Source organism: Rana temporaria, chromosome 5, assembly GCF_905171775.1.
Source record: "Rana temporaria chromosome 5, aRanTem1.1, whole genome shotgun sequence".
Classification (NCBI taxonomy): Eukaryota; Metazoa; Chordata; class Amphibia; order Anura; family Ranidae; genus Rana; species Rana temporaria.
Window position 1 is genome coordinate 72,314,891 of NC_053493.1, and position 23,798 is coordinate 72,338,688.

The window sequence follows — 23,798 nt, forward strand, 5'->3', positions numbered from 1 at the left end:
CCTTGAACGTGATTGGATATGCAAAAATGCATACAGCTTCACCTTATTTACTATATGCTAGGTGAACATACACTTTGCCAAGTGAACAGCCTCTGCTCTTTTACTAAATCATTCCCATTAATTTAATCAAATTTAGAATATTATTGGCACCATCTAACAACAGCAGAAAACCTAGGACATGGCGTGAGCCCGATCTCTGCAAAGAGCTGCTGACGCGGCTCTTTAACCACTTCAGCCACGGAAGGATTTACCCACTTCCTGACCAGGCCATTTTTTGCTATATGGCACTGCGTCGCTTTAACTGATAATTGCACGGTCGTGCGACGCTATACCCAAACAAAATTGACGCCCTTTTTTTCCCCACAAATAGAGGTTTCTTCTGGTGATATTTGATCACCTCTGCGGTTTTTATTTTTTGCGCTATGAACAAAAAAATTGCAACAATTTGATAAAAAAATATATATTTTTTTACTTTTACTATAATAAATATCCCAAAAAGAAATTGTATAAAAAAATAATTTCTTCCTCAGTTTAGGCCAATATGTATTCTGCTCCATATTTTTGCAATAAGCGTATATTAATTGGTTTGTGCAAGAGTTATAGCGTCTGAGGGTTGATTCATTGCATTTTTTTTTCTTCTGGGGGGGGGGGGGGGAGATGATGGGGGTGAGTGATATAGTGAACAATGGTGGGACCCCTTTACCAGGGGAGAGGGATGGGAGTGGGAGTGGGCGTGCTCAGTTCTTGATTTATTGCATTTTTATTACTTTTTATGGCGGTCATCTGCGATTTTTACAGATCGGTCACGTTTGACACTTTTTTGGGACCAGTGATATTTATACAGCAATCAGTGCTATAAAAATGCACTGATTACTGTATAAATGTCACTGGCAGGGAAGGGGTTAACAAGGAGTTAAATGTGTTCACTGGGAGGTGTTTCTAACTGTATGGGCTGACTGGAGGAGGATAGAGATCGTTGTTCCTAATCACTAGGATTAGACAATCTTTCTCTCCTCCCCTGACAGAACACGGATCTGTTTGTTTACACTGGCAGATACCCATTCTTCTGTCTCTCTCTCTAGAGCAATCGCGGGTGGCCAGCGGACCGGCTGGTTGGCTCCCCTGCTAGTGAATGGGTTCATAGGTTGCTGTGTACGCTCCCGACATACAATGGCGGCAATTTGCGCAGCCGAGCCAACCTGCCGCAGTACAACTGCGGCGACTGGTCGGCAAGCAGTTAACCATGTGATCGGCTGTGTCCAATTTCAGCCAGTCACGTGCTGCTGTGTGAGCCAATGAGGAGAGGAAGATCTGGGAGAGCCACTGCATGAAGGTTAAAAACCTTCTTCCTTTAGTTTAATTGAACCAGCTGAGGTTAGAAGTTGTACCAGATTTTGCACTCTCCAGTTTTAGTAAACCAACCCCATAGTGTAGTAATGATGGACAGCATGCATTGTCTTATTATAGCAGTATTCAGTAAGAGGATACCAGAAACCTGAGCTGTGTTTGGCTGCTGTGGATCACGGTACTTTGTGAAAAAAAATAAAAATGTATTTATAGAAAATAATCATTCTATTAACCACTTAAGGACTGCCGCACGACGATATACGTCAGCAGAATGGCAGAGCTGGGCTCATGGACGCATATATACGTCCTCTTTAAGAGCCCAGCCGTGGGTCGCGAGCGAGGGGTTGTAAAGGTACAATTTTTTTTCCCTAAATAGCTTCCTTTACCTTAGTGCAGTCCTCCTTCACTTACCTCATCCTTCCATTTTGCTTTTAAATGTCCTTATTTCTTCTGAGAAATCCTCACTTCCTGTTCTTCTGTCTGTAACTCCACACTGTAATGCGAGGCTTTCTCCCTGGTGTGGAGTGTCGTGCTCACCCCCTCCCTTGGACTACAGGAGAGTCAGGACGCTCTCTACGTTGCAGATAGAGAAAAGAGCTGTGTGTTAGTGGGCGACCTGACTCTCCTGTAGTCCAAGGGAGGGGGCGAGCAGGACACTCCACACCAGGGAGAAAGCCTCACATTACTGTGTGGAGTTACAGACAGAAGAACAGGAAGTGAGGATTTCTCAGAAGAAATAAGGACATTTAAAAGCAAAATGGAAGGATGAGGTAAGTGAAGGAGAACTGCACTAAAGGTAAAGGAAGCTACTTAGGGGATTTTTTTTTTACCTTTACAACCCCTTTAAGTTTGGTGGGTAATATTTTCCTTTCTGTCTGAGAACTAGTGATTTAAACAAGGTGCCAAAACCAAAGCTTTTCCACTGCTGACTACTGAGGCCTCGCACACACGACCGAGGAATTCAGCGGGCGAAACACATTGTTTTCCTCGTCGAGTTCTTGTTAGGCTTGTCGAGGAACTCGACGAGACAATTCTCTCCATTCCCGTCGAGGAAAAAGAGAACATGCTCTCTTTTTGGCTCGACGAGTTCCTTGACAGTTTCCTCGATGAAAAATGTACACACGACCAGTTTCCTCGGCAAAAAAACTCTCCCACCAAGTTTCTTGATGGATTCTGCCGAGGAAACTGGTCATGTGTACTAGGCCTCAGAAACAACTTAGTCAAGCTAAAGCAGTTTCTACCTTGATTTAGTCATTCCTAGAAAATGCTGAGCTTGCTTTCGGAAAGAATTGATTTACTGTAGCTGCACTACAATGCAGAAAGTGTGTTTACTGAATTTGATCCCCAAACTTACATTGGTAAACCTGAACTTTATTAGTTCTGTGAGGTAAAAAATACTAGTTTTTAAACTACAGTTTGTCACTCATTTATTATTACATTTATTATTATGAGTCTTTCATTGACCAAGCTGGCCAGACAGAGCCGTGTTCAACCTAGCCGAGAGGTAATATCAAAGACCATTCACTCTGGTTCAAGTGACAGTTATGAAGCCGGCTTCAATAAAACAGTCACACTAGGCCGGAGTCCAAGCATTGGAGTTTGAGTAGCTCAGGACGGCCATTGCCAAATCCTTTCTCTGTCTCACACCAGATGTTCTTACAGTACGGCCATCAACCTTGACTACATTTCACCCTAATGTTACAGCATGATTAACGTTTGGAAATAATTATTCTACAGATAGCATTGTTGTTGTCAGGCCTGTTACATTATCAAACCCCATAGTTCTATATGCATGAGCTTATTTGATTATACTGTCTTAAAGCTGTACTCCAAGCACATATAAAAAATATAAAAAATAAAATCATTTTATTACATCTTTTCTTGTGACAACACAGAAGAAATTACACTTTTCTACAATGTAAAGTAGTGAGTGTACAGCTTAAGACCCCTTTCACATGGGGCAGATCAGTAATGATCCGCCTCCGTATGTCCATAAGCTCAGCGGGGATCGCTCCATATATCCCCGCTGAGCTGGCGGATGACAGGGCGGTCTCCGCACACTGTGCAGGGACCGTCCTGTCTTTTCTCCGCTCTCCCCTATGGGGGGATCGGATGAACACGGACTGTATGTCCGTGTTCATCCGATCCGCTCTGCAGACGGAAGAAAAAATAGTATTTTCTTCCGTCTGCAAAATCGGATCTTTGCGGAGGCGGACAATTACGGGTGTCAGCGGATATTAATCCGCTGACACCCGCAATCATATCGGGACCAATGTATGTGCCTTTTTCATCCGCAAACGGATGGATGAAAAAGCGTGTGAAAGGGGCCTAGTGTAATTTCTTCAGTGTTGTCATATGAAAAGATATAATAAAATATTTAGAAAAAATGTGAGGGTGTACTAACTTTTGTGAGATACTGTATATACAGTATGTGATTCTGCACAGTCGGCCCACACTGTAGCAGTAAAACTACAGTGTTTGGTTGGCAAGTGGTTAAAGTAGAAAAAAAACTAGCGAGCAATGGGGGTTATTTACTAAAGGCAAATCCACTTTGCACTACAAGTGCAAACTACAAGTGAAAAGTGCACTTGAAATTGCACTGAAAGTGCGCATGGAAGTGCAGTTGCTGTAGATCTGAGGGGATCATGCAAGGAAAATAAAAAACAGCATTTTAGCTTGCACGTGATTTAATGATAAGATCAGCAGAGCTTCCCCTCATTTCAGATCTTCCCCTCAGATTTACAACGACTGCACTTCCAAGTGCACTTTGCACTTGTAATTTGCACTTGTAGTGCAAAGTGGATTTGCCTTTCGTAAATAACCCCCAATGTCCCCCCTCCCACCTCCTCCTAACTACCCTGCCTAACCTGTATGAAAAAGGTGTGTGTATCTTCTCCGGGTCGTTCAGGTGATTCCACAGCTCTGGCTCTCCTGTGTCAGTGAGCAGCTGCTGCAGGGGAGAAGAGGGAGCACAGACAAAGGTTAGACTATGGGGGCCTATAGGTGATGTCGCAGCTCCCAGAGTTCAAGCCTCATTAAGCTAAATGAACATTCTACTTGTTTACTTAATCAGCCTTTAACCAAACTCTTAAAACTAAAGAAATTCAATGGATCAGTATGACAACCAAACAACAAACATTGTCATAAGGAGACTGGCAGTATTTTTCTACATATCTCTTTCTGTACATGTTTTCTTTAATGCCTTTAAAACCCTAACATTATCTATGTATAGTGTTGTAGTCATATATGCTCATTGCAGTTAAATGCTGTACCTCCTCTGGCTCAGAGTGCCATGCATAACAATTTTTAGGTTTAAAGTGGAAGTAAACCCTCCTATTTTTTTCAGCCAAGGAAGCGGCCATCTTGACCTCTGTTTAATCTGCAACTGCCATGATGCTGTACATGTGACCTGTTATGAAACCAGCCATTGGATGGTTTGGCAGTTTGGTTGAGAGCACAAACAAATGTGACAGCTAGCATTTCCGGCATGCCGGGAATGTTAACTGTTTTGTAACTATCAAATTGAAGGGTTTACTTCCACTTTAAACTCTCTTAATCAACATCATTCATTTTATTCTTCATGCTTCTAGCATATAGGAAGGTTTTTACATTTTTTTTTTCTTCAGTTGCTTCCTGGTTGTCAGGCCTAGGCAAATGATGTCATACATCCCAGGAGTCTTCTACAGGGGAGGAGAGGTTTTCTTGGCTAAGCACACCCTCCTGTCTGTATAACTGAGCTAAGGGCAGATGGATTCCAAGAGAAGTACATGCTGCATGAATAATCTGCCCTTACTCAAGATGGAAGCAGCTTGGGGGGTGTTTTTTTTTTTCAAAATGATTTCCCAACAAAATAAAGCATAGAGACATTAATGGATGGGGAGGGATTGCGTATTATATTAAAAATAAATGAAATGGTGTTTTTGGTTTGTGGTTATCAGATACAGTATAGTTCTGCTTTAACCACTTCAGCCCTGGAAGAATTGCCTGCCCAATGCCCAACATTATTTTGGTGGTATTTGATCACGTCTGCGGTTTTAATTTTTTGCGCTATGAACAAAAGAAGAGCGACAATTAAAAAAAAAAAACACAATATCTTTTACTTTTTGCTATAATAAAGATCTCAATAAAAAAATAAAAAAATAAATGTTTCCTCAGTTTAGGCCGATATGTATTCTTCCACATATTTTTGGTAAAACAAAAAAAATCGCAATAAGCGCATATTGATTGGTTTGCGCAAAAGTTATAGCGTCTACAATAGTCTACGATAGATTTATAGCATTTTTATTATTATTTTTTTTTTTACTAGTAATGGCGGCGATTTGTGATTTTTATCGGGACTGTGACATTATGGCGGACAGCTGATCGGACACTTTTGACACATTTTTGGGACCATTGGCATTTATACAGCGATCAGAGGCGATTCAGTTCGCATGTGTTGCACTATATAAGTTTCTCACTCAATCAGTGATATAAAAATGCACTGATTACTTTAAAAATGTCACTGGCAGGGAAGGGGTTAACACTAGGGGGCGATCAAGGGGCTAATTGTGTTCCCTAATGTGTGTTCTAACTGAAGGGGGGATGGGACTGACTAGGGGAAATTACAGATCGTGGGTCCTAGCAATTAGGAAGGAACTCACGATCTGCATTTCCTCAGCTCACAAAACAGGGATGTTTTTCAGCCTCTCATGGCCCGGAGATCACTTGCGGCCGGCAGTCATCGCAACTGCTGGTCACGAGCATTGGCACCCCCGCGATGCAGCGGGCGCCTGCTAGCCCGCTTAAAGCGGCCGACGTACAGCTACGACGGTTCGCCCAGCAAGCAGTTAAAATAAACCTAAAGAAAATACATTATGGTTTCACTTAAGATGCAAATAACTGGTAAATACTTCCCATAGTTCTCAAATAAATCATAAAACCTACAGCATTGCCACAATCACCACATTGTGAGGTTCTGTATGGTTGTCTATGCATACCTCCCAACTGTCCCTGATTGGTGGGACATTCCCTGATTTGGAGCAATGTCCCTCTGTCCCTCAATCCTCCTCATTTGTCAATCATTTTGGTCTGATCTATAAAGATGTATATAAAATGCACTTTTCATCTATCAAAAAAAGTGTTTCCCAGTGCTAAACCTGTCACCTGATTTCTAAATGGCTGCGGGCCAGATTCACAGACAGCGGCGTATCTTTGAGCGGGCGTAGCGCATCTCATATGCGCTACGCCGACGTAACATAAAGAGGCAAGACCAGTATTCACAAAGCACTTGCTCCCTAAGTTACGGCGGCGTAGCGTAAATGGGCCGGCGTAAGCCCGCCTAATTCAAATTAGGAAGGTAGTGGGCGTGTTGTATTAAAATTAACCGTGACCCCATGTAAAAGAATGGCCGAACGAATGGCGCATGCGCGCGCATGTTTAGAATCACGTTGCATATACTCCCTAAGATACAACGGCTCAATGCGTAAGACGTGAAGGTAACCTACGCCCAGCCCCATTCACGTACGACTTATGTAAACGACGTAAAATACGACGGCTGTTCCGACGACCATACCCTAACATGACTTACCCCTGCTTTAGGTGGGATAACTTTACGCTGGACATACGCCTTACGTAAACGGCGTAGCTTACTGCGACGGGCGCAAGTACATTCGTGAATCGGCGTATCTAGGTCATTTACATATTCGACGCGTAAATCAATGGAAGCGCCCCTAGCGGCCAGCGTAAATATGCACCCAAGATACGAGACTTACGTCGGTCGGATGGAGCCAGAATTCAGGTGTATCTGGTTTCAAGAATACGGCGCATAGATACGACAGCACATACGTGGACTTACGCGGCGTATAAGAAGATACGTCGGCGTAAGTCCTACCTGAATCTGGCCCTGCATTTGTAAATTCCAAAAGCCAATATAAAGGAATAGTAGTGGTAAAAAAAGCACTTGTGCCTTTAACCATTCTTGTTTTTGTACAACTCTCCTTTAACCCCCTAGCGGTATTCCCGAGTCTGACTCGGGGTGAGATTTTTATACCAAAAGCGGTAACCCCGATTCAGACTTGGGCTCGCCTCGCTGCAGCAGCAGACAAAGTTACTTACCTTGTTCCTGGATCTAGCGATGCCACCACGCTGTGTGAGCGAGCGGGTGCTCGCTCGATTCACACAGTGTCCTCCTGTGCCGCCGATCTCCGTTCCCTGCGACATTACGACGCACGGGAGCGGAGACCGGCGCCAAATTCAAAAACGGAAACAAACACATTATATACAGTATACTGTAATCTTATAGATTACAGTACTGTATGTAAAAAATACACCCCCCCCCCCCCCCCCCCTTGTCCCTAGTGGTCTGCCCAGTGCCCTACATGTTCTTTTATATAATAAAAACTGTTCTTTCTGCCTGCAAACTGTAGATTGTCCATAGCAACCAAAAGTGTCCCTTTATGTCAAAAATGGTTTTAGAGCAGCTAGAAAACAGCGATAATAAATTATAATCACTTGCAGAATTGTGAGATATCGATTTGTGGGGAAATTCGTCATAAAAAAATAAAAGTAATGACAGCGACAATTCTGCAACTGAGCAAATTTCAGTGATTTTGAGTTGATTACATTATTGAATAATTTTTATTATAATTATATTATTACTTGTTATAATTATTTATAATTATTTATTATATTATAATTTATAATTTTGTTTTTAAAAAATTGTCATACCCGGGATGCCTACAAGACTCTTGTTTGGTCAGATTTAAGTGAGTTATTCCTAAAAATTACAGACCTACAGTATAAAACGCCAAATTTCCTTGCAAATAATGGTACCGCTTTCAGCACCTTTTTTCTGAAATAATCATACCGCCAGGGAGGTTAAGGGGGCTTGGCAAGGGGTGTGTCCTAGGCCTGCATACTTTTGCTGATAGGTGTCCCTCATTCCCATCTCAAAAAGTTGGGAGGTATGGTCTATGTAATAGGTGGTGATTATTTTTTTCTAATGATAACCATTTCCGCTTTTTCTCAACAGGTAAAAATCTGGTTCCAGAACAGACGTATGAAGTGGAAGAGAAGCAAGAAGGCCAAGGAGCAGGCTGTCCAAGATGCAGAGAAACAACAGAAAGGAAACAAGGGCAACTGCGAGGACAAGTGCCCAGAAGACAATCAGGAAGAGAAGAGCTCGTCCTACCGACAAAAGTCACTGAAAACAGGCAGCCGCCATCGCAGGGACTATACAGACAGTGAAGAGGAGGAGGACCGAGATGAGGATGAGGATGATGAACATCGAGATGATAAGCACTTCTACCACCACTCCACTGACTGTACATCTGAGGAGGAGGACAACAGCCAACAGCAGAGCAATCAGCTACACTGAGACTTGGGCAGTGCCCCTTTCCTTTCCCTCATAGGCCTTTGCCAAGGTTTGTCAAGCCGCTGCAGTATTGTACATGGGAGCCAGACTCCCTTTCATTACATCTTAGAAAAGAATGAAAAGTAAAGAGAACATTTCCCCCAAAATGAACTAAGTTGACCAGTATCTACGTTATGGAGACCTTCACGTCTTGCTCAGGTGCCATTAGCCCCACTCTTTGATTTTTCCAAAGACTCTCAGTGAGGTTTTCAGCTCTTTCCCATAAAAGTCCCCTAAAAGCTGGAGATAAGTTAGACTCTGTCCCACCTGCGTCCTGTATGAAGAACATTGACACTAAGGACAGATAGTGGGTCCATTGCGTCCAACAACTCGTGCTTATTCTATATATGTTTACTTCATGAATGGTAAACCTGCTGGAGATATTATGACTATATTCTGTATTTTTGTATATTGTATTTATAAAGAAATACCTCTACTTATGCATGCTAAATTATTATTTAGCTTTTTTTCCATCCTAACGATGGTGTGTAAAATAAATTTGTTTTATACTAGAGAAGTTTATCAAGATTTTTTTTCTAGTTATGCACATAATACAAAGACGTATTGTGTAAAATACTGTATATCATTTTTGTTTTTTCTCACTACTGCCTGTCACAAATGATATATGATTTTCAACCACAGCAAACTGCCATCAAGGGTTTTTATAATTTCCCAGTCTGAAAGTGGGAAATGGTTGCAGCCAAACTTGGATGACACCTGCTTTATATTATTTACATGTCCCCATTCATAACTTAAAAACATATATAAAAAAATGCAGCTTACGTTTTTTTAGAAGCTCTGTTCTGCACTGTAAAATCCTAGGTAGTTCTCTTTGTTAATGATGGCCCGTGCAAGCTGTGTTTGCCATAATTAACCCTTTCTGTACTGTGCAGGCAGATCTTCATTACTGGTTGTAGCTAGATTTGAACACTGTGGGGGATATTTGCTAGAATTGGTGCAAACAGAAATTGGTGCAGCTGTGCATGGTAGCCAATCAGCTTCTAAGCCTCTGTTCACATCGGGGCAATTTGACATGTCAAATCACAAGCCTATTGCCAGCAACCCCACCATCCGAATTGGTACGACTCAAACTTTGCAGCGACACACCGATTCCCAAAAGTAGCTCCTGCACTACTTTTGGCGACATCAGGGGCGATTTCAATGGACATCTGTACATGAACCCGCACAGATGTCTTTCAAATCACCCCTGGACTCGCACTGAGTTCAGCTAAATTTTCACGATTTCAAACCCCCTTCAGTGTGAACGAGGGGTAACTTCAGCTTTTTCAATTAAGTGTTTGTAAAGTCTAAATTATAAATTACTGCCAGCCCCTCTATTATAAGCAGGCATACCACATTTCTAAAAACAAGCATTGTAAATACCTATTTAGAGGTATCTTCAAGCCGGTCACATGATTCATGGCCGCTTTACAGCTCCGATACATGGCTTCTGCGGGAGGGGCAGAGATCTTCCTCTGACGTCCTCCAGGGAGATCACGTGGCCTCCTACAGGAGCCATGTATCGGAGCTCTAAAGCGGCTGTGAGTCATGTGACCGGCCTGAAGATAGCTCTAAATAGATTTACAAGGCTTGTTTATAGAAATGATTTATATAGTGTGGTATGCCAGGCTCAGTGACCACTGCAGGGTTTTCATTTTTAATACTAGTGGCAGGGGGGGGCAGAGACCGAGACACAGAGAGGAAGCTGACAGGCAGGGAGGAGGGAGGGAGGGAGAAAGAGGAGAGCAGAGAGGACAGCTGCATTGACTGAGAAGCACTCTGACCAAGGTGGTCTGGGCTCAGCAGCCCTGATTTTCGTGGTCAGTACAGAGATGGGAGACAAGAAGTGGCAGGTTCAGCCAGGTTTTTTTTTTACAGTTTAGAGGGAAACACTGTGCTGTTTAATCTGCTTTAAGGGACCAGGATCTGATTTTTTTGGTGGTTAACAAACACCATAAGCTAGATTTTTCACTCTCCAATTTTAGTAAGTCTCCCCCATTGTGTCATTAAAAAGGGTTAAAGGTTTAAAGGCTGGGCTCCTTGCATTGTATAGTAATGAGAACATACTAAAGATGGGTATACACTATTAGAATTTCTAATGAAAATTGAATATGAAAATTCTCAGTACATTCAATGACTTAGTAGTTGAAAAGTAGTTAAAAATGTCATTTGCTGTTAACAATCGATTTTGGAATGAAGGCAATTTACCAATCTAAAACCACATACACTGTTTAAAATGTGTTCATTTGAGAAAACATTTCACTCCTGCTTCTTCAAATTGTCTTGCCACTACAGTAAAAAAAAACAGATGCCAATTTGATCCCATTAAGGAGAAAATGTAACAAATGTTCTTAACATGATTTTTTTAAAGGAGTTGTAAAGGAAACATTTTTTTTGCTGAAATTACTGTTTACAGGGTATAGAGACATAATAGTTAACTGATTCCTTTTAAAAATGATTAAAAATAGATAAATATCAATCATATAACGTACCTGCAGTTTCTAGTTTCGTTTTTGCATGTTTCCTGCTTCTGTGATGTACAGAGCCACAGAGCCAATACAGGGCACTGATGGTTTGGAAAACGAAACTGATTGGTGCTGTGGGGTTTTAGACACACGGTAATCACACCTCCTTGATTAGTGACCACAGAGAGAAAGCTCCCAGTAACAGACAACCAGGAAGAATTACAGCAACTTGAGAGCAAAAACGAACAATGGGGACATGAAAACAGCACTGCATAAAGGTAAAGGAAGCTATTAAGAAAAAAAAATTCCTCTACAAACCCTTTAAACTCACTAATATTGTACCAAAAAAACTTGCAGTCAGTCATGGCACTTCCACCTGAGAAACATATAAAAAGGTAAGAAATATACATATATATTTTTTCATGCATAATGTGTGATAGGTAACAGATGGACCAATCAGTTTAGTTTTCCAAACCATCACATCTGGTCACATTGAACATCAAAAACGTGAATTTGCTTTATTGAGGTTGGTGAGAAAATCAGTCTGAAATACTTTGCCCTGGAATTGCAGTGGCTTTGTTTCATTAAAGCTGATAGGGGGGTTCTAAATGTATGGCTAGAATATCCATCACCAGTTCTTTACTGGATACTGATCTCCAACAGCTTTATTTTATGTTTTAATGTAATAAACTCATGTGTATTATATGACCGTGCTGAATATACAGTATATCATCTAGGCACAGAGAAGAGACAAGAGCACATGACTCCAAGGAGTTCTTTGCTATTGGATCAGAAATCAGAAAAAAAAAAGAAAAAAATCTATAAGGCTTCAATATGCTTCTATAATATGTATGTTTCTACAGCAGTGGTTCTCTGAACATGGTACGTGAACTTCCATGGGTACAAGCGGGAACCCGACTCGGCTAATTGAAGTTAATGCAAAAGAATTAAAGTATAACTAAAGGCAAAACTTTTTTTATTTTTTTTGATAGAGTGGAGAGGGATTAGAACCCCTATCAGTTGTTATTGCTGTCTGTGTCCCCTTTAATGAGGTTCACCCTCTTGATTTGTCCTGTTTACCTTTATCATCGAAAGTGAAAGTAAAAGAAAATTTTGGGTTGTCCCCAGAAAAGTAATGGAGGGGGAATCTTCCAATAGGGACACTAGTTCTGGTGACCTGAGGGTCCCCAAAGAATTTCCTTAAAGCGGTTGTATAATCCCATAGCAACATTTTTTTTGGGGTCCCCTGTAAGGCAAAAGGCATAATGAGTTAGTATACTTGCTCATTATGAAATACTTACCTTAGAACGAGACTTCAGTAACTTACCTGGTCCACGCCGAGGTAGCTGACATGTTGCCTCGGCGTGTCTTCCGGGTATCGCGGCTCCAGCGCTGTGAGCATGCGCGGGAGACTTCTTTCCGGCAAGGTCCGGCGTCTGCCGAGCCATAAGCTGAGAATCCCCTGTGCGCATGCGCCACTGCAGTCAGCGGCGCATTGCAAGGGGAATATCTCCTAAACCGTACAGGTTTAGGAGATATTTTTTTACCTACAGGTAAGCCTTATTATAGGCTTGCCCGTAGATAAAAGTGGAAAAAATGACTATACAATGACTTTAATTTGTAGGGATTTCCTCTCACTTCCTGTTTGGTTATGGAACAGGACGTGAAGGAAAATCTCCTCAATGGGACACAAATGGCGGAAAAAAATCCGACAGGGGAAGTAACCCTCCCTTGCTCTATCCAAAATGTTAAAAAAAGTTTTGCCTATAGTGCTTCTTTAATATATATTCCATTTTTTTTGTTTTGAACAGAGTGAGGAAGATTTATGCCTAGCACACACGATCGTTTTTCCCGATGGGAAAACTGCTGTGTTTTTTTTTGGCCGGGGAAACCGGACGTTTATGTTCCTTAGCAGTTTCCCCGACAGGAAAACTGCAGTTTAAAAAATTAGAACATGTTCTCTTTTTTCTTGTGTCTTTTTCCCCACAGTTTTTATTTGGGAAACACTGCGAGGGAGCATACACACACGGCCGGTTTTCCCGACCAAAGTTCTCCTGCCAGTTTTCCTGTCGGGAAAACCGTCCGTGTGTACAGGGGAAAAGGGGCCGAGCCGGTTCCCGATCAGTGTTGCCAACCTACCAGATTGAAATTCACTGGCACAACTGTTACGGACATTTTACAAAAGTTACAAAATTACAGTTTTAAAGCGGGAGTTCACCCTAAAACTACTTTCTAGTATTACAATGTCCCGACACATTACAATACAATTACGCCTATTTTTTTTTTTTTTTATGCTGTACATACCTCGGTACAGCTAATTCACCCGAAGGAGCCGAACGGCGGTGCGCAGGCGCAGTATAGCGCCGACTCGCCGTTCGGCTCCTTTCAGCAATCATGACGCAGCTTATGCGACGGGGGGAGCTCGTTTTTGGTCATCACGTCAATCACCAGCAAGTTAGGAACGCCCACTCCCGCGGGATTCGCAACCCGGAAGCCCCGGGTGAATTAGCTGTACCGAGGTATGTACAGCATAAAAAAAAAATAGGCGTAATTGTATTGTAATGTGTCGGGACATTGTAATACTAGAAAGTAGTTTTAGGGTGAACCTCCCCTTTAAGTGCAAATTAGAGTATTTAGGCTACAAACAAGTACACTATGCAAATAGCAATACGATTTAAGGTATATATTAAGGTAAAAAAACATATTTCTGTTATTTTCGCTATAATAGTCTATCGGTTTCTGTTCCCCATCACCTCCTGCCCCCACCAGCTCCTACCATCACCACCACGTCCTGCCACAATCACCTCCTGTCACCACCAGCTGTCAGCTCCTGCTGCCACCATCACCTCCTGCCGCCACCATCACCTCCGGCCAGCTCCTGCCACCATCATCACCTCCTGCCGCCACCATCACCTCCTGCCGCCACCATCTCCAACCAGCTCCTGCCCCCACCATCACCCCCTGCCACCATTACCTCCTGCCAGCTCTTGCCACCATCACCTCCTGCACCCACCACCTCCTGCCAGCTCCTGCCACCATCACCTCCTTCCCCCACCACCCCCACCTCCTGCCACAATCACCTCCTGCCAGCTCCTGCCCCCACCACCCCCTGCCACCATCATCTCCTGCCAGCTCTTGCCGCCATCACCTCCTGCCCCCACCACCTCCTCCCAGCTCTTGCCACCATCACCTCCTGCCAGCTCTTGCCGCCATCACCTCCTGCTCCCACCACCACCACCTCCTGCCAGCTCTTGCCGCCATCACCTCCTGCTCTCTCCACCACCTCCTGCACCCACCACCCCCACCTCCTGCCAAAATCGGCCCTTGCCACCATCACCTCCTGCCCCACCACCTCCAGCCAGCATTACCTTCTGCCACCATCACCTCACCCACCTCCTGCCACAGTGCCAGCATAACCTTCTTCCACCATCACCTCATGCCCCCACCACCTCTTGCCACCATCACCTACTGCCACCACCAGCTTCTTTATTACCTTAAAGCTGGGCTGTGCTGTGCTGGACTTGGCTGGACATGGCTGTGCTGGGCTCAGGGCTGTGCTGTGCTGGGCTGGGCTGGACTGGACAGGACTGGGCTGGGCTGGGCTGTCACGGCTCCGTCCTCTGCCTATGGCGAATGCACTGCACGAGCCAACGAGTGTCACTGCCAAAGTGTCCCTCCTGAGTCCACCTGACTCGATCGGCTATTCAAAAATGGCGCCGGGTGGCGCCATTACGTAACTGCGCATGCGCCGCCCAGCCGAGCGGATACAAGCCTTCCCGAGCCTGGCCGGTTTCATCACTGACTCTTACCATTTATAACTGTCACCAAGCATGTCTCCTCTTCATTCATCTTCAGTGCAGATGAGGCTACAGAAAAAGGGACTGGGAATCTCTGTCCTCAGTCCCTTTTTCTGTCTCAAAATGGGAGATGTCAGGGGCCTGCAAAAGGGATTGTAATAAATATTGAAAAGGTTAAATTGTAAAAATAATCAAAAATAAAATAAAAAACACTCTGCCCTCATCCCCGCCCCCCCCCCAAAAAAAAGAAAACATTGTAAAAAAAATACAAATAAAAAAATAATAATAATTTTTTTGTAAAAAACAAAAAATGTAAAAAATGTTTTAATAGAAACTAATGACACAGTCCACGCATATTAGTGCCACTGTCACATGACATTAAAAAAGAGTATTGGTACTCGGTATCGGCGAGTACTTAAAAAAAAGTATCGGTCTTAAAAAAGTGGTATCGGTGCATCCCTAGTACTAACCACAAAGCCACTTTGCTGCCAGATTCTGTGTAATAATTATTTTTTGCCACAATCTATTACGTAAAGAATTTCTCAGTCATTCTTCCTGGGGAGAATCTAACAAATACCTGACAGTGAGAACTATTCTACAGAAACTCGTATGGTTCCCCATCATCATTATCACTGTATAACTAATAACCTAAGTAAGTACAATTGACAAAAGCTCTCAGCCTAATAAATGGCAATTTGCAGCCTTTATCAACTCTTGTTAACACATGTGATAGATTCCCAAGCTGCAAAGGGGTCAAAGGACATTCAAACTTGTACAAGGGGGCATTGTAAGCAGGCACGTCTCACTGTCCATGAAGTCAATGTGTAGCCATTTTATTAACTTGACACTCAGCTGTGACTACAACACACGACTGTCTCTATCCATCTGGACAGTCATTTTCTGCCATTTACTAAATACTAAAACAATGGCTGACCTGCAGAGGTGTCACTGTGTTGGAGGACAACACCAATTAGCATGTTTCTCTAAATTGATAAAGCGAAATCCTTTAAACTCTGTTTGCTGAAAATTTCTGTTGAATGGTCAGTCCTATTCTCATATGAGCTATGCTGTATCTTCTGCCATATTGACCATATACAATATTGGGGTTCAATACAGTATGCTGAGGAGCTGAGCTCAATGGACTTCCTTTCAGAATAGCTTTTCCTTTTCTTAATTTGAACAAATAAGCTTAGAAAAAAATCAATTTAGCTCGTTGCTGTTCTCCACAATGTCCCTGGCATCCCTCTTACAGGCTTATGCCGCGTACACACGATCAGATTTTCCGATGAAACAATTCCGATCGTGTGTAGGCCCCATCTGACTTTTTTCCATCGGAGTAAAAAAAAACGGGCTAGATTCATAAAGAATTTACGGCGGCGTATCTATTGATAAGCCGCGTAAATTCAAATCTGCGTCGGCGTATCTTCTTTCTGTATTCAGAAAGCAAGATATGCCGAAATTTGCCTAAGATACGACTGGCGTAAGTCTCTTACGCCGTCGTATCTTAGTTGCATATTTACGCTGGCTGCTAGGTGGCGCTTCCGTCGATTTCAGCATAGAATATGCAAATGCGCTGGATACACCGATTCAGAAACGTACGTGCGCCCGGCGGAATTTTTTACGTCGTTTGTGTAAGGCTTTTTCCGGCGTAACGTTGCTCCTGCTATATGAGGAGAAACCAATGTTAAGTATGGACGTCGGGCCAGCGTTGAATTTTGCGTCGTTTGCGTAAGTCGTTCGCGAATAGGGCTTTGCGTAAGTTACGTTAGCTTCGATAGCATTGACAATTTGCAGCATAATTTGGAGCATGCGCACTGGGATTCTTTCACGAACCGCGTTTTGGACGGTCAGACAGCTTGAACAGAATTCCGATGAAAAAATCCATCGGATTTTAGACCATCTGAGAATCCGATTGTGTGTATGCGGCATTATTTAAAGGGAATTTGTTATTAATAAATGTATTATTGATTTATATAGTGCCAACAATACTGTCTATATGCAGTAAGTACTCATTTTGTGGTATTATTGTACAGTTAAATTAAGTGCCATATTGTAGTATGTTATTTTTTTCTGATATACAGTAAATAAGGCTTCTGATTTTTCAATGATTAAACTTTTGACAAAAAAACAAATTTACACACAAAAAATATTTTGAAACCTTGGTTATCACACTAAAGGCCCTTACACATGATCAGAAAATCATACAAAAAATACCACTTTCAAAATGATTGTACGATAATCTTATCGTTAGTACACAGTTTTTTGAGAGCCACCACAACAATTCATGCGAAATTATCCGATGGGACAGATTGTACGTTTTTCATTTAATCAGAATTGTTGTTTGTTTTCTCCGAAAATACAATACAAATACAAAACATTACATCACTTCCGAGATTGTATTCTGTCATACAAGAATTTTTGTAATGTCTCGTACACACGACCGGTTTTCCTGGTAGGAAAACTGCCAGAACAGATTTTGGCCGGGAAAACTGGCCGTGTGTATACTCCATGGCAGTTTTCCCGACAGGAAAACCGCCGGGAATCCCGGCTGAAAAAATTAGAGCATGTCTCCTATTTTCCTGCTGGGATTCCCAGCGTTATTTTTCTCTGCAGTTTCCCTATGGGGAAAGCCTGCAATGGAGCATACACATGGCCAGAATTCCCGGCCAAAGCTCTCATGGCAGTTTTCCTGCCAGGAAAACCGGCCGTGTGTAAGGGGGTTTCCCCTAGTTCTTATTCTCAACGCGATTCTTCCACGTTCAGGAGAGGGAGGCTTAACCTCACCAAAACGTGGCAGCTCCTAAACTCTGCTAAAAGCCTATGGGCCAGATTCTCAGAGACTTACGTCGGCGTATCAGTAGATATGCCGTCGTAAGTCCGAATCTGCGCCGTCGTAAATTTAAGCGTATTCTGGAAACCAGATATGCTTAAATTGGGCTAAGATACGAGCGGCATAAGTCTCCTACGCCGTCGTATCTTAGGGTGCATATTTACGCTGGCCGCTAGGTGGCGCTTCCGTTGAGTTTGGCGTAGAATATGCAAATGACTAGATACGCCGATTCACGAACGTACGTGCGCCCGTCGCAATTAGTTACGCCGTTTACGTTAGAGATACGCCGGCGTAAAGATAAAGCTGGTCTCTAGGTGGCGCATCCCACGCAAAGTATGGACGTCGGAAACAAGCGTATCTTTTTACGTTGTTTGCGTAAGTCGTACGCGAATAGGGCTGTGCGTAAATTACGTTCACGTCACAGGCATTTAGCCGACGTATCTTTGGGCGTAAATACGACGTGATACTGAGCATGCGCGCGCATGCGCCGTTCGTTCGGCCATGCATCTACATGGGGTCAAGTCTCATTTAAGCCTACTTTGAATTACGCGCACTTACGCCGGCCCATTTACGCTACGCCGCCGTAACTTAGGAGGCAAGTGCTTTGTGAATACAGCACTTGCCTCTCTAAGTTGCAGCGGCGTAGCGTAAATACGGTACGCTACGCCCGCGCAACGTAGATCGGCCGTACGTGAATCTAGGCCTATGTGTACATGGACAGAATTGAGCTCTTTCATTTCAAAGCCATTGTTTCTAATTTTTAAGGACTCTGTAAAGACTGGATGAGTACCACTGGATTGGCATTATGCCTATATTTAAAAAGTAACAGTAGACCTGTTAGTTTGACTTTTATAGTTGGGAAGATACTGGAGAGTTTAATAAAAGACCACATAGATGAGTTCTTGCTGGAAAAAAATATTCTTAATCTGAATAGTCTAAGGTTTTCAGTGGTGTACCCCAAGGTTCAGTGTTGGAACCAGGGACATGCATTCAGGTGAGGCACTCACCCTACCCTCTTAACTAAGGAAAAAATATAAGCAGGGCTTTTTTTCAGCGGGAACGCGGGGGAACGCAATTCCGGCACCTTCTGGACTGACTGTATGTAATGGCAAGGGATGCTGGGGTGTGCTGCAGGGTATTGATGCTCACTGCTGTGGATCTATTTTTGCAGGGGGACTCTATTGTTGCTGGTGGAGGACCTATTGTTTCTAGGGGGTGGGGGGGGTCAGTTGTTGCTGAAAGAGATCTACTGTTGGGGGAGGGGTCTATTGTTGATGGCAGCCAGAGAGAGTCTATTAATGCTTGCTGTACGGAGATCTGTTGATGCTGCCGTGAGTCTATTGTTGCTGGCGGGGACATTTTGTTGTGGGTGGTCCATTGTTGTTGGGAGATCTATTGTTTCTGGCTGCAGGGGATCTATTTTACTGCTTTTCTTGATATCATTACCAAATTCCATATAAATTACTTAGCAGCACAAAATGATACTTGGTTCTATATTGTATAAAAGGGGCGGTACTGGGAGGTGGGTAGGGGGCGGAGAAAAGGGGTGACTCGGAAAGGGGGAGTTCATGCACCTATTGCCTGAGAAAAAAAAAACTGAATATAAGGTATAAGGTTTACCCATAATCCCATGTTTTTCTCACACATTTAAGACGGAAAATCTGCTGCTGCTGAAAAGGTACTTTTTTAATCAAGCTAAATAATATATTATTATGCTATATGTCTTAACATAATAATACTTACAGGTGTACTTACAGATTGCTCCTTATTTGCAAGGTAATTTCCAACTTTAAAAAAAAAATGGATAAGAAAAAGCTATTGCCATACATTGTGCTGCATGATAATAGGAAAATGTAGGTTTGTATTTGGTGCAGAAAGGTCCATGCCTAGATGCCTCAAATCTCCAACTTGACCCACTCCTTTAAATCTATCACTAAAGATAAATCTAACCCTTAATAAAATCCTATACATCAGCTGTCCTTAAATGGCAGACCGCGGTCCAAACACGGACTGAGTGACGGATGACGGTCCTGTCCAGACCCCCAGCCTGCCAGTCTAAAGTGCACATCCCCGCCGCTTAGCAATCACCGGTTGCTGGGACCGCAGGTGTGCCAGCAACCAATGACATTGTGTGTGTGCCCTGCTTATCGCTATCTTGCCACTTCTGGCTCTCACTTCCTGCCTGCAAGGTGTGTGACAACACGTGTGTGCCCTCCCTTCAGCATTAAAGCAACACTAAAGGCAAACTTTTTTTTTTTTTTAAATAACAAACATGTTATACTTACCTCCACTATGCAGTTCGTTTGGAAACAGAGTGTCCCCTAACCCTGTCTTCTGGGGTCCCTCGCGGCTGTCTCGCTCCTCCTCGCAAAAGCTTTCCACCTTCATGCGAGCAAGCTCACATGGTGGAAAGCTTTTGCGAGTGCGCTCCCGTGATACAGCGGCAGGCATAGCCGCCGACTGTATCACTCAGGCCCGTCCCCCGGTTCGCCGCGTCATGCGCTGTGATTGACAGCAGCGCCAGCCAATGGGAACCGAAGAGGATCACGTGGACGCACGCGGGACTTTCGAGGGGTCAGGTAAGTAAAACGGGGGTTCAGGGGGGGGCGGTACCATCTGATGTTTTTTCACCTTAATGCATAGGATGCATTAAGGTGAAAAAACATTTACCTTTACAACCCCTTTAAGCACATTTTATTGTGCTCATCAGAGTGCCCCTTAACATAAAATAAGGGGCATATTAATGAGCACATTTTATCATAAGGGAAACTCTGACGCGCACATTTTATGTTAACGGGCATGCTGACGGGCACATATAATGTTAAGGGGCATGCTGATGGGCACACATTATGTTAAGCGGGCATACTGATGGGCACACATTATGTTAAGGGGGCACTCTGATGAGGACACCTGATATAAAGGATCACTTTAATGGGCACACCTGATGTGATGGGCACATCTGATTTAAGGGGGCACTCTGACAGGAATACCTGATGTAAGGTGGCACTGTGATAGGGAACACCTGATATAAAGGGGCACTCTAAAGAGGACATATGATGTTAAGGGGCACTCTGATGGGGACTTATAATGTAAACATGCACACCCAATGTAATGAGGACACTTGATGTAAGGGGGCACTCTGATTGGGACACCTAATGTAAGGGTCCATTCTGATGGGGACATCCTATGTAAGGATTCACTGTGATGAGGGAACCTTATATAATGGGGCACTCTGTTGGGGATAAATTATGTAAGGGGCACACTGATGGGAAACACCAGATGTAAGGGGCCTTCTGATGCAGAAACCTGATGTAAGTGGGCACTCTGATGGGAATACCTGATGTAAGAGGGTACACCGATGGTGGCAACTGATTTATGGGGTAGTCTGATGGGGGTGCCCAATGTACTGAATTACTTTGGTAGGAGCACCTGATGTAAGGGGAACACTAATGGGGACATTTACATTTACAGAATATTAACAGAGTGTTTTGAGGAAATGGTAAGAAAGGTGCCAGAGAGCGTGGCTTTTGTCAAAAAAAGGAAAGCAGATGCGTATGATCTTTCATATCACAGACTTGAGATTCAGACTGGACCTCCTTGAATTTCAATACCCCTGCCTGCTATAAATGAACCCAGCTGTAAACGTAACCTTCATCCTTAACCTGAAGCTACACCTAAAACTTAACCTGAACTTAGCTGTAGACCTTTCACTATCATTAACCTAACCCGTCCCTATAACCCTAAACCCTGAAGTAAAATTCCCGGCAAAGAGCTAAAAAAAAAGATTTATATTTCTCTCTACCCAGTCCTGAGATTTATACATCATTGCCACACAGACACAGTAAACCCTGTCTACCAAGGCTAGACATTTTGCCTACTGCAGTTATGTAATACAACTTGTCTTACCCCTGATATTATTTGTATTATTGTTGCTGTTGTTACATTTAGTAATAATGGTTGGCGTTGGTCTGTGGGCATAGGGCAGAGAAAATCGAAGTCTACACACCGATATGCCATCATGTGTGGTAGGCAGTCTGTTTGCAGACCATGTGGAATGTCTCTGGGTTCCCAGGCTCCTTGTGGCTTGTCCTGAGAAAAGTCGGTAATAGACCTGTTGGATGTGTGTGAATGTGCAGACAAGCAAACACCAGGGCATAGTCAAACTACAGAAACATTTCACACCAAGGCTGCAATGGTTTTAGGTTAATAAACGACTGCAAAGCTGGCCATCAATCACACCAGTGCGGAAGGGTGGGGGACATACCTGTACGCTTCACACATAATCATAAACCGAACAGGAGCCTTTGTTATCTCAGTATTAGATTCATTCTTCAAGAAGGATGAAACCATTAGGCCCCATACACACGACCAAGTTTTTTGGCAGAATTCAGCCAGAAACTCGATGGGAGCCGTATTCTGCCAAGGAAACCAGTCGTGTGTACACTTTTGGCCGAGGAAACCGACGAGGAACTCGTCGAGCCAAATAGAGAACATGTTCTCTATTTCCTCGTTAGTCAATGGGGAAACTTGGCTCGCTGAGATCCTCGGCGGCTTCACAAGGAACTCGACGAGCAAAACGATGTGTTTTGCTCGTCGAGTTTCTCGGACATGTGTACGGGGCCTTAGTGAACCTAAGTTGGCCATACACAGACATAGGCTTATATATAGGTCCCCTAGTTCCAGATGACAACAATCTTTCTGGTAATGCCACATCCTCTGAAAGCCCGGGGCTAAATACCGTGGGTTTATTTGGGAAAAACTCCCAACATAGCAACATACAGAATGGCATAAGCAATAAGCAGTGACAGATGACAATTGTTTACGACACCACAAACAATAGAAGGACCTCTAAAAGTTAGGGTTGCACTAATACTGGTATTTTAATCGGTGCCGATACTAAACATTTGCACAAGTACTTGTACTTGTGCAAATGCTCCGACACCTAAAACCGATAACTTTGCGGTGCAATTTGAGCCCATACAAAATGAATGTGGTCAAAACACACTGCAAAGAATCGCATGTGATTTGAACAGGAATGCGGTGTGATTCCTATCCGCATCAGATATGATATCCTGTACCACTCCTGTGTGAACCTAGGCTTCTCATAATGACTTCATCCTGGGTTCACACATGAGCGGTGAGGGAAACTGCATATGATTGGGACATAAATCGCACCGCATTCCTGTTCAAATCACATGCGAAAGGTAGTCACGGGGGAGATCTCTACTAGTTTTGCGGCCAATGCCGCTTAGTCAGGAGAAGTTCTGAAATTAATTGACATGCAATCAGTAACTGTAAGGCCCCATACAGACGACCGAACATGTCTGCTGAAACTGGTCCGCGGACCAGTTTCAGCAGACATGTTCGGTCGTCTGTACAGCCGAGCGGACAGGATTCCAGCGTTCATTTGCCCGCCGGGCCTTTTTCGAGTGGGCAAATATTTCTAAACATGTTTAGAAACATGCCCGCTGGAATCCTTTCCGTCGGACATGTTCGGTCGTCTGTACAGACCTACCGTACATGTCCGAGCGGCCGCCATCCCTCGCATGCGTCGAATGACTTTGACGCATGCGTGGAAGCATTGAACTGCCAGGGACGCGCACGGCGCCGCGTCATCGTCGCGGCGATGGCACGGCCTTGTCGCCGCGTATCGAGTATGCGCGGATTTCTGTATGATGGTGAGTACGGCGGACCGTTTTCATCGTACATGTTTGCTCGTCTGTACGAGGCCTAAAAGGTTGAACAAGCATAGAAAATCATACAGTTCAATTTAACAGCAAAATTATACAGTATAAACATTGAGGAGCAAGGGTTATGCTGCTTACCTAAGAGCCGGTTCACACAGGGGCGGCCTGGGATCCGACTCGAAGTTGCCCCAAGTCGTCCCAAGTCGCGTGGTTGAGAAAATCAATGGAACTGAATGGAGCGGTCTTAATACACACTACTGAAGTCGCTCCGACTTCAGAAAA

The 23,798-nt window shown here is 43.6% G+C and overlaps 1 protein-coding gene across 1 annotated transcript in view; it reads left to right on the forward strand.

Moving 5' to 3' along the window:
• The window catches only part of MNX1 (motor neuron and pancreas homeobox 1), a 30,929-nt gene extending 21,680 nt beyond the window's left edge, over positions 1 to 9,249 (forward strand). The window contains exon 3 of the mRNA XM_040352703.1: positions 8,357 to 9,249. Coding sequence (XP_040208637.1) covers positions 8,357 to 8,701 — 345 coding nt within the window. The 3' untranslated portion in view covers positions 8,702 to 9,249. The remainder of the gene's footprint in view (positions 1 to 8,356) is intronic.
• Positions 9,250 to 23,798: the final 14,549 nt, after the last annotated feature.